An 11912-nucleotide genomic window follows, 5' to 3' on the forward strand; every position below is an offset into this window, starting at 1 on the left:
TATTGTAAAAATGTATTGCTTATATTATGCATGAGAATCATGCCTTTGTTGAGCAAACCATTAATGTGAATTTGGTCTCCTGCTATCTTAGGTTAAGAAGCTGCTTAATAAGGTGGTGCTTCGTGAATCTTGCTTTTATAGAAAACTGACCGATACTTCTAAAGATGAAGAAAATCAAGAAGAAATTGAAACTCCACAGGAAGAAATGCTAGGTGACACAATTTTGTTAGCTATGAAGACATGTCTACCATTATGTATAGTGAAATATCTTCTACCTGTGTCACTTTAATAGCATGTACTCTTTCTTCAATGTGGTAGGTAGTAAAGGCTGCAGCAGTGAAATTCAGAGAGGGGACCATTTTGAATGAGCAGAAGTCCCTGTGTGCTTGCACACGGCACATTTGGATCCCATCCTGTTTTTTCCATATTTTGCCAACATGACGATCTCAACACTATGGACAATCTGAAAGTTTTTTGAGTGGGAATTTTACTCCTTATGTTGGGACTGAGGATGTGGGGGAGGGAAACATTTGTTTCACTCTTGGAATATGCAAGTACACTGGAATTCTTGAGAAAACGTGGGACTTTGCTAATTTTTTACTGTAGGAGTCTTGAAACTCACCAGACATGTACTGTAGGAGTCTTGAAACTCACCAGACACGTTGATTTTAATGATATTTCTTAACGCCCTATAGGAAACAGGCTGCTGCTACCATCACCTGCTATAAAACAAGAACCAAGAAGCTCAGAAGAAAACGTTGGCCTCATTGTTTACAATGGAGCTATGGTGGATGTAGGGAGTCTCTTGCAGAAACTAGAGAAGAGTGAAAAAGCCCGAGCTGAGATGGAACAAAAGCTTCAGTCACTAGAAGAAAAGACAGGTGGGAGAGTGATATTTGAATTATTGCTTCACACATTCAGAAAGGTTTATTATTAAAACAGAAAAATACTTTAAAGCCGAACAATTACAATTCCTATGAATTGGGTGGAGTGTATGAATACTCAGGTCTTCTGGCCTGAATAAAGAGGACACATCTTACCAAATCACATTACTAGCTCTGCTAGGTGATACAGCTGTATAATTAGGTACATGGCATCTTTAACGCTGTTTGTTCTGTAATGCTTGAAGGAGTATAGAAAAACCGAAAGTAAAAGATTAAGTGTTTTAAAATCTTTTTTTGGGGTTTTCAGATGAAGATGAAAAGACTATATTGAATTTGGAGAATCTGAATAAAGGTCTGTCTGCAGAACTTAAAGAAGTCAAAAAAGATGCTGGGCAGCTACAAGAGAATTTGAAGGCATCAGAAGATACAAATTTGCAGTTTGAGGGGCAGCTGAATAAGACAATCAAAAGTTTGGCTACAGTTATGGATGAAATACACAGCGTTCTTAAAAAGGTAAAGGTTTTTCTAATTCTGGTTGGGATTCAACTAATCTGTTGCGTGGGCACAGTGAGACCTGCTTGTGCAACCAGACAAACTGCACTTTAACCATAAAGGGAGGGACGCGGGTAGCGCTGTGGGTTAAACCACAGAGCCTAGGACTTGCCGATCAGAAGGTCAGTGGTTCAAATCCCCACGGCGGGGTTAGCTCGGTCCCTGCTCCTGCCAACCTAGCAGTTGGAAAGCATGTCAAAGTGCAAGTAGATAAATAGGTACCGCTCCGGCGGGAAGGTAAACGGCGTTTCCGTGCACTGCTCTGGTTCACCAGAAGCGGCTTAGTCATGCTGGCCACATGACCCAGAAGCTGTACGCTGGCTCCCTTGGCCAGTAAAGCGAGATGAGCACCGCAACCCCAGAGTCGGCCACGACTGGACCTAATGGTCAGGGGTCCCTTTACCTTCACTTTAACCATAGAGGTGCTGTGGCCTGGAGGGTATCATGAAGGCCACACAGAGGCCTGTATTTGGATCCTGGGCCTGAGGTTCCCCATCCCTGTGAAAGAGGTGTATAAGATTAGGCATTGCATGGAGAAACTGGGTCGGGAGAAGTTTTTTCTCCCCCTGTCATAATATTAGAACACCTGGGGTCTAACGAAGCCGAATGTTGGAAGATTCAGGACAAACACAAACACTTCACACAGTGCATGGAACTCTCTTCCCCCAAGAGGTAGCGATGGCCACCAACTCAGATGACTTTAAACAAGGATTAGAAAAATGCATGGAAAATAGAGCTGTTGATGGCTTATGTTCCCCTCCACTCTTAAGAGGCAGCTTGCCTCCGAATTCCAACTGCTGGGAATCAGAAGCAGAGAGAGTGCTGTTGTACTCAGATCTTGCTTTTAGATTTTCCTTAGGCATCTGGTTGGTCACTGTGCAAATAAGATGCTGAACTGTGGCCTGATCCAGCAGGGCTCTTCATATGTTTATATGATGAATACCCACTTCCATCAAAAAACAAGCCTTAAAGAGGCACTGACTGTTTACTTGGAGACCCCACTGTGGTTCTTTAGTCAAGCCACATTGCAAGAGGAACAATATAATCAATATCCTTTAGAGCCAATGGATACTGTCACACATTTGGAAGATAACACCCAAAAGAACTTCAAGAAATTGAAATATTGCTTCAGTTATATTACCTTCTTGCCAGCCCTGGCATTGAAAGTGTGTATGTGGGAGGGAGAGGGGAGGTGAGAGAGAGGGAAAGAAGAGGGAGAAAGAGTGAGTGGTAGGTTTGGTTTTTGTCTCCTAGCATATTAAAAATGTGCAAATACCTGTGATTTCACATTATGCAAAAGAGTAGTATTTGAAATTGTACTAGTATTTGCAGCTATTGAAATCTGGTTTTCCTAGGTATTCAGGTATTCATTTTAAGTGTATAGTGTCATAGTTTGGCACTTCAAGCACAAGACACAAAGATCCATTCTTATTAATCACTAAGTGGCTGATGACAGGTGATTAAAAAATAGTACCTGCTGTTAGCATGGGAATAATGCTGTATATGAATTTATACGTTACTTAGGGCTTCAGTTGATATAACCCTTCATTAGTGTATTTCCTCCTTTTCTACAGGATATTGTGAAGATTGAAGATCAGAAATCCAAAGAAAATGGAGCAAATGTATGACAAACTTGCTGCTGCTGTGGGGAATATGGTGTCACATAATGTAATATAAATCATGAAACTGGAGTGTATGAAAGTGGTGCATGTTTGATTTGAGTAGTATAAATACCTTAGTCCAAGCAAAGGATGTAAAAAGTTTTATAAATGTTCGAGCCTGCTTCAAAGCATTGCTTGTAATTCATAGCTCTCAATTTATTAGACACTCCTTGAGTGAAAATAATTTTGCATTGCAAATATGTTTTAGGGCAAACTTCGTTATAGTTTGAATGCTAATAAAGTTCATCAATTTAATGGAAAGTAGCAAGTATTTAATTACCAAATGTTTTCCTTTTAAAGTCTAGTGGAGACTTTCCCCCCATTATTTATAGAAATGCCATTCTTAGGTTTTTATTTCAGTCTAAATAGCCTTTTTAAATTCAGGTATAAATCATAGCATGCTGCTTAATTTTGCAAGTAAAGATTTTTAAAGAAAATTTTGAATTTCTTGTCACAGTTTCTTCCCTTTAAATCAAACCTTCTCACTTGGAAGTTGTTCTTATTACTGTTTTGGTGCCCAGTGATTAAGACAAATAGTAAGGAACTTAGCAGAATGGTAAATTGGGATTTATATGAAAATACAGATTGGTTTTGTTATACATTTTTTATTATTACTGCGTTAATATACCAAACACTTAAGTATGAAAATGTACAATTGCATAACTGGCCAGTAGATGTCACTATAATGCTTTATGGGGGTGGGCGTGGGGATTGCTACTACTTTTTTATTGGCTCTCATTAAACTGGTTGTTTATTTTCCAGTGTTAATTCATTAAGATTTCAAAAAGTCCAAGTGAGTAAAGTATTACGTGCATTTCACACAACTTCTTAAAAGATCTAAATTTAAGAAGTGACATAGCATTTTTATTTAAGAGAGAGAGTGTAGGTACATGAGCTTTACTCAAGTTAAGCAGGAACATGACCTTGGGGTTGTAATGGGCTACTCAGTGAAGATGTTGACCCAAGTGTGTGGCAGCTGTGGAGAAAAAGGCAAATTCTGCGCTAGGGAACCTTGGGGAAAGCACTGAAAATAAAGCTGCACCTGAAATAATAGGTATAGTTCTGCTTGCTGTACCTCACAAAGGATACCATAGAGCTGGAAAAGGTTCAGGAAATGGCAACCAAAATGTTAAAGTAGGTGGAGCAACTCCCCGATGTGGAAAAGGTTGCAGCAGTTGGGCTTTCTACTAGTGCAGTAGCAAGGTCTACACACTGATCGTTACACGGTGTACCGTCACTGCTTTCCTAAGCTCTGATCAAACCAAGTTAAGTGTGCAGAATTTAATGGTAATTTAATGCCTTGGATTTTGATTTGTAGAATATGGGAGTTTTTCTTTATGTGCCCGGTATTTTGAAAGCTGAGAGCACCATGCAGTTAAAACATACACAGAATGGAGAAAACTGGGGCACCGCAATGCTCAAAGCTTTTGTTGGTCATTTGTTTAAATACAAGTCTTGTTGCTTAGTTGCTACCTATTTAGTTTCATGGTTCATGAAGACCTGTTGCAACCCATGAAGAGGAAAACATAAAAAGCAGTCCGATTAGAGCACTCCCCTTTATTATTCATCCCTTTAACTGTACAGAATTAACTGTATTCGTTGGCCTAATTTCTTACCCATAACTCTATCTCAGTACTGTAGTAACGTTGGCAGCTTTTGTGATTGACCTAAATAAAAGGTCTGGTACATCTGCAGCAAACAATATGTGATTGGGGGTGGGGGTGGAAGTAAGGAGTCTATAGTCCGCAACTTTGCATAATTATTTTGCTGCCTCTGGTCCTCCTTGTTTTTCCTTGGGATTAACATTTTTTACATGCAGTTTTAATGTCTGGCTTCTGTAAGCCTGAGCCTATGAAATGTAAATGTCTTTTAGTGAGATTTGGGTTGTTGCTTCCCTCCTTTTACTCACGTGTTTGCATATTTGCCTTCCTGTTTCCTGTGACATTTAAAAATGGGAAAGCCCCCATTGTAGGTTGACATTCTGAATTTTAAAGGATTATCGGAGGACAGGGGAGAGAGACTACTGTCAAAGCCTTGAATGCTCCTTCACATGGACATATGTGATGATTTGTAAGTGTGAAATAACTGCTGCAGATCAAACGCCACAAAGTTTGCGCATTTCCTTTAAAAAAAACCCACACACACTACAGTGAAGACTATTCACATCTTGGAGGTGTTGCGTGCTCTGTTCTTAATGTGGTATTTAATTTGCTTTGATTGCATGCTTTCATTTCAGATTTACTTTGGGTGACATCTAATGGTATTGGGTGACATCTAATGGTATTTCAGCTTGCACAGTAGAACTTTCCCTTCTTCCCCTTGTAGTCCCCCAAGGTGGGGAGAGCCTTTGAAGCAAATTTGGGGGTTGTGTGAGAGGCTTGGGGGAGGGAAGTATTGTCATGTTCATTTGCACAACACTGGATATCATGCATTGCTTTTTACTGTACATGGCCCAGAGATCTTTGTTTTATAGGGTGGCATATAAATGCCAAATACAATGCGTTTGATGCTTATGCTATAGCAGTGCTCCAAATTAGTTGGCTCTCTCATGGAATTCATATCAGAATTGCAAATCCAGGGCTATAGCAAGGTGCATACCTGTCTTGTAGTGTGTACCTTCTTTTCCAAGATGCTGCAGCTAACTGCTTCCCGCCTTCTTGTAACAGCTGCTGCAGTTAGTGTCTTTTTCAGTATTATAGGTTTATTATGCTAAATTTGTTTTCTAAACTGATGGAAAACCCAGTTCATTTTGCTTGTCCTTAAGTTGTGTTTCTATTGCACATGCAAGGAGGTACATCATATCTTCATATAAAGAAGTTACCTGTTTTGATAGAGGAAGTTTGTTTTAGGCTTGCTAGCCCGCCCACCCACTCTTAGCAATCTCTGTTGAGGATAGGACTGTTAAATTATCAAATCTATTCTGATTATTATTAAATTCACAGACCAATAATAGTTGGTGCAAATAGCCTCAGTGGCGAGAAGTGCCTTTTACTAGCTGCACCTGCTATGATCATTCCTGGACCCAGAGAATTTGACCACCGTAGTTCAGGCGACTTCGATATTGTATTACTGTAGGGTTTCTCTTGTGCTTGGCTTGGAAACTGTAGTTAGTGCAAAATGCTGCAGCACAGTTGCTGACAGGAAAGGCACCTTTGCTCACAGATCTGCACTGGTTGCAGATTTGTTACCAGGCCAAGTCCAAGGTATAAAAAGACCTTAACTGGTGCTGTTACTGGTGCCACAAAATACTTGCTCAGCAATTGTAAATATTCAGTCTTTTAGTGTGGCAGCACCTACACTTTGGAACGCTCGACATCAGGTAGAAACCTTCGCTCTACTCTTTGTTTTTGCAGGACTATCCAGACATGTAGATGCTGACATACTTTTAATTTTTTTTGGTTAATTTTAATTATTTTAAAATGCTTCATTGTTTCAGCTGTTTCTTGATACTTTGTGTATTTCTTATAAAGAGTTTAGAAGTTTTCCTACAACAAAGTGTATATAAATTTTCTTTTAAAAATTACACAATGAAAATAATGATCGTCACAGAGGAGCCAAAGAGTTCCTTACCATCTGCTTCCTAATATGTGTTCAAAGTTTAAAATTGAATTTTTCAGTGGCATAGGAGGGTGATCCCTTAAACAGAAAGATGGTTTTGTAGGTATTCCAGGCTGTGTTCTTAATAAAAGGAAAAGTCAGCTTCTAAGGCCTCCTTTATACAATTTACAATATAAAAGGACATAACCCATGGATTCTACCTTTCTAGTTCCACATTGACATTCATTAGGTGCAATTGTATTAAATCAGCTGGATAGAAAAACAGAGGGCAGACCATTAAGATGAATAAGCATAAATGCCTCTCGTAAATTGCATTAAGAATGAAAGGAAAGAAAGGCACATACTGATGTCCCAACTTTGAAACTGAATCCAGATTACAAGAAAAAGAAAAGTCTTAAAAGGATCACTACTTACTCAATCACTACAAATAGTATAGAGAGAGAGAAGTCTGGATTTCAGGGAGGAATTGTTTGCTGCATATTCTTGTTCTGAGTGCTTTGCTATCATACATAAAGAGCAATGTGAGAGACTTCTACTTTAAATTAAAATTAGTCCTCTCTTCACCTTTCTTTTTTTATTAACTTGACTCCTTTGAGGGGCAGCCAAACACAGAAAAACTACTTTCTAAGAACCTGGTTAGAATAAGTATTAATTTGCAAAATTTTGCCACTTTTCTTTGATAATGAGGGTTTTGAAGTGTTGGGTCCTTCGTGTGAAAGAGAGTCCTTTTGGTTTAGCAATATTTACTGGCAGTTAACATTTCAGATGGGACACCACAGATGGGAAACCACAGAGCCTAGGACTTGCTGATCAGAAGGTCGGCGGTTCGAATCCCCACGACGGGGTGAGCTCCCGTTGCTCGGTCCTTGCTCCTGCCAACCTAGCAGTTCGAAAGCACGTCAAAAGTGCAAGTAGATAAATAGGTACCGCTCTGGCGGGAAGGTAAACGGCATTTCCGTGCGCTGCTCTGGTTCGCCAGAAGCGGCTTAGTCATGCTGGCCACATGACCCGGAAGCTGTACGCCAGCTCCTTCGGCCTATAGAGTGAGATGAGCGCACAACCCCAGAGTTGGTCACGACTGGACCTAATGGTCAGGGGTACCTTTACCTTTACCTTTTAACATTTCAGAATTATCTTATTTTGCTTTTGGATAAGGAAAACTGGCTGGTTTATCATACTTTACACATTAGTTTTTCGATTAACTATTTTATTTGATCCAAGCACCATAAAATTATATAAAAAACACTTAAGCGTATATTCAGATTGTGTTCCATATGGCTGGGGTGAAACTTCTGGATTAAAATTAAAGGAAAGAAGTAGAGAACCACCGGAGCATGATTTCTGTTCTCATCCTGAAGCAAAATTCTTAACCCGAGGTACTATTTCTGGGTTAGCCGAATCTGTAACCTGAAGCGTATGTAACCCGAGGTACCACTGTATTTGGATCCATCTGTATATCCAATTTACCTTCAGATTCTTTAAAGTGCGAGAAGGCATTCAGGGTACAGAACCGATGGTCCTTCAGATGTTGCTGGACTGTAACTTCCATTATCTCTGACCATTGGCCATAGGGCTGATGAAAGTTAGAGGACAAAAACATACGCAAGACCACAGATTCCCGACCTGTGAAGGAACAGCCCCCCTTATAAGTTAAAGGGTGGCTGGAAGAGGGAAAGTTGGACTATGAACTCAATTGCTCCTTCATGAGACTCTGGGTGGCATCACTAATATGCGTTCATGCTTCTGCACTGCTCTGTCGTAAGTGTTCCCCACAATCCTAGAGCAGTGTGTGTGTGTGCGCGCCCTTGATCTCTGCCAGGTGGAGGCATCTTTGGGTAGTCGAGGCTCTTCCCCCTGTGCCCCTTTCATCCCTCAGGTATTTGTATGCATATTCACCGCTTCACATTTTGGCACCTAGTACAGTGTTTCCCGGGTGGCGCTGTGGGTTAAACCACAGAGCCTAGGACTTGCCGATCAGAAGGTTGGCGGTTCGAATCCCCGTGACAGGGTGAGCTCCTGTTGTTCAGTCCCAGCTCCTACCAACCTAGCAGTTCTAAAGCACGTCAAAGTGCAAGTAGATAAATAGGTACCACTCCGGCGGGAAGGTAAACGGCGTTTCCGTGCGCTGCTCTGGTTCGCCAGAAGCGGCTTAGTCATGCTGGCCACATGAACCGGAAGCTGTACGCCGGCTCCCTCGGCCAATAAAGTGAGATGAGCGCCGCAACCCCAGAGTCGGCCACGACTGGACCTAATGGTCAGGGGTCCCTTTACTTTTACCTTTTACAGTGTTTCCCAAACTTGGGTCGTCATCTGTTTTTGGACTACAACTTCCATCATTCCTAGTTAACAGGAACAGTGGTCAGGGATGATGGGAATTGTAGTCCAAAAAAACAACAACAGATGGAGACCTAAGTTTGGGAAGCACTGATCTAGTGCATCTGCATGTAGGACACACCAGTAGAAGGAGGGATTTGAATAGGCTTTCTTGTCATCTGAAGAACAGAAAAGCCTACAGAATAATTATCCCATTTTCTCAGCTACACTTGAGAAGGAATTGGCTAACAGCCAGCCATATTTGCATAAAAAAGCCAAATGTGTTGCCACAAATTCAACTTCTATATCATTGGAGACCAAAGTACCAGATAGTGCAGGCTTAGATTATTAAAATTATTTTTTAACTAAAGGATTGGAAGACGGGAGGTGGCTTGATTGCTATGTTTCAAAAGAAGTATCATCATTGTATTTAACTATAAGAGGAAAAGAAAACCAAACACGTGTATAAAAAAATTACCTTTCTACCGTTTTGTGCTAAGTCCTGATTAGAACAAAAATACTTGGGTTGGTCCTTTTCCTTATTCTTCCAACTGTAATACTTGGCAAGTATCATTAAATATAGGGACATATCTGACCCATATAAGCATCTATCCATAACAAATGTGGAGTGTGCCATAATTGGAAAGCCTCCCTGTTCCCTTTGTTGGAAGCTAAAATGTATCTGGATACTTTTACTGAATAGATAAGCTTAGGGCTGAGACTTCAGCTTTTTAGGAGGACATATGACCACCCACTTGACAAATGGGGCACAAACACAAGATACTGGCTCAGCGCCCAATGCTGTCTTTAACCCTTCAGCAACAGTATTTATGCCAGCTGCTTTATTAGCACAGTGTGCCATAGGATTTGCCTTTTCTCAGTTTAAAATCCTGTTTAGATGTAATAATACAGCTTTACAAATAAGTTACTTCATTTCACAAAATTTATATACTGCCTGATTGTAAAAAAAAGCCCTCAAAAAGAATAAAACATCTGAACAACTTCCAGCACAATCTAACCAAAGTACCATCTTATTACATCTAAATTTACAGCATTCTTCTAACTATGTCTATTCAGAAGCGAGTCCTATTGAATCCACTGGTGCTTACGCCTGAGTAAGCAGGTTTAAGATTGTGGTTTTCACAGTGGGATCATTATCTCTTAACATTTTGATTCTATGCATATTTTTGTCTTAGTAACAGCTACTGACTGCCACAGAGCTTGTTTGAAACTATGGGTTGCACCCAATGCTAGTCCTACTCAGAGTAGATCCATTGAAATTAATGAACATGAGTACATAACTGACTTAGGCCCATTGGTTTGCTCTGAGTAAACCTAGTTGGATACCACCATAAGTGCATTTAGGACTGGAACATGTAAGGACCAATTCATTTTATGTGCAGGCAGTTGTATTTGCTACTTAAGACACTGGTGCTTGTGGTGACAGCTTACATTATGCAGTGGACATGTGCTAGGATGTACAAGGTGGTGTTCAATATATACGATAAAAACAAAAATCCTCAAAACCAATACAATTATTAACATTTTTGGATAATCAATAAAATGTAAACAGCTGTATTAAAAGCTTGCTTCCAGAGCTCACGGTGGTGAAAGCCCCAAAAACCTTCAGTTGCCAAACTTGGAAACAAATCCTACTGAGTTTAATGGGGCTTACTCCCTAGTAAATCTGGTTAAGATTACAGTGCAATTCTATACATGTTTACTCAGAAATAAATCTCACTGCAGTTCACTGGGATTTATTCCCATAGGACTATAGTTTTAATTAACTGTCAATTTAGGCAAAGATGCCCTGCTTCTCCCCCATCCCCCAAGTGTTAACTGGGTCTGTTCTATTTGAGTTGCTTTTAACACACCCATTCTTACTCTTCTCCCAGCATATTATCATATCTAGTTTTGATGTTAAAAGTAGGTAGAAAAATAATAAATGAAGTAGGAATGGTTGAGTAACACATCACTACTTACCCTTATGCCACTAAGTATATCCTGCAACTAAACAGCTGTTAAAGCTTCTTATTGTGTAAGAAAATGTGAGCAATTTCATATAAAGATCCTTTTAAAATCCTAATGTACTATGTCGATAGCTTCCTAAATGGACGGGATTAATTTAATGTAAGTGCAGATGTAATAAAGTACAAAAGCTTTGGAGCATAAGATGTGCATGCTGGTTTTTCAAGAATGTAATCTTCCAGCTGGATATAAAAATATGAATGACAGCAACACAAAGTTTCTATTATGGACATCATCACAAAACACTTCTTTCTCAATCTCAACTGTAAAAATCTCAACTAAATATATATATATATACTTTAAAAAACCAACATGGTGGAAGGACGCTCACAGAACCCAAACAACTAAATTGAAGTTCAGCTCATAATGCTGAAGTATTCTGCAAATCAGCCGAACACTTTAAAAACAATTCCCAGTTCCAAAAATCACACAGAAATAAAAAAGGAGCCAATAACATGCAATTATCTCGTCATGACGAAGGTACATAAACATTTCTGTTCCCAGCATTAGCCCATTCTGCATCACTTGTGTTTTGTGCATGTCTGATATGTCAAAGTATTGTGACGAGGACACTTTCTACTCTAGCAGTACCTTTGGTCTTTGAACAGCTAAAAATTGGTTGATGGTGCTGCATGTTTTTAAAGCATGATATATATACTGGCGCACAAGGTCCTGGATGGTTTTGGGTCCCAAGTGCTGAGAACCTCCCTCAAGAAGCCCTACCAACCCGACCCTGGTGAGGACCTGCCCTTTGGCAGCCTGGCAAGAAAACGTGCGCGCGACCTCATTTGCCTACGGCCCTTCGAGGATGTTCAACGCAACTTAACGAGCCATGTTCCCGCTGCGGCTTCGGCGGCGTTTGTTCCCAGGCAGGCGCGCGCGCGCGCTCATAGGGTCGGAGCCTGACTGAAGGGGA

At 40.3% G+C, this 11912-nt stretch overlaps 1 protein-coding gene across 4 annotated transcripts in view; it reads left to right on the forward strand.

The window, feature by feature from the left end:
- CCAR1 (cell division cycle and apoptosis regulator 1) overlaps positions 1-3854 on the forward strand; it is a 28277-nt gene extending 24423 nt beyond the window's left edge. For all 4 annotated transcript variants that reach the window (XM_053388449.1, XM_053388448.1, XM_053388450.1 and 1 more), the window contains 4 exons: positions 92-212; positions 696-881; positions 1192-1397; positions 3011-3854. In XM_053388449.1, the coding sequence (XP_053244424.1) occupies positions 92-212; positions 696-881; positions 1192-1397; positions 3011-3064 (567 nt within the window). In that variant the 3' untranslated portion in view covers positions 3065-3854. The remainder of the gene's footprint in view (positions 1-91; positions 213-695; positions 882-1191; positions 1398-3010) is intronic.
- Positions 3855-11912: the final 8058 nt, after the last annotated feature.

Source organism: Podarcis raffonei, chromosome 5 (assembly GCF_027172205.1).
Source record: "Podarcis raffonei isolate rPodRaf1 chromosome 5, rPodRaf1.pri, whole genome shotgun sequence".
Lineage (NCBI taxonomy): Eukaryota > Metazoa > Chordata > Lepidosauria > Squamata > Lacertidae > Podarcis > Podarcis raffonei.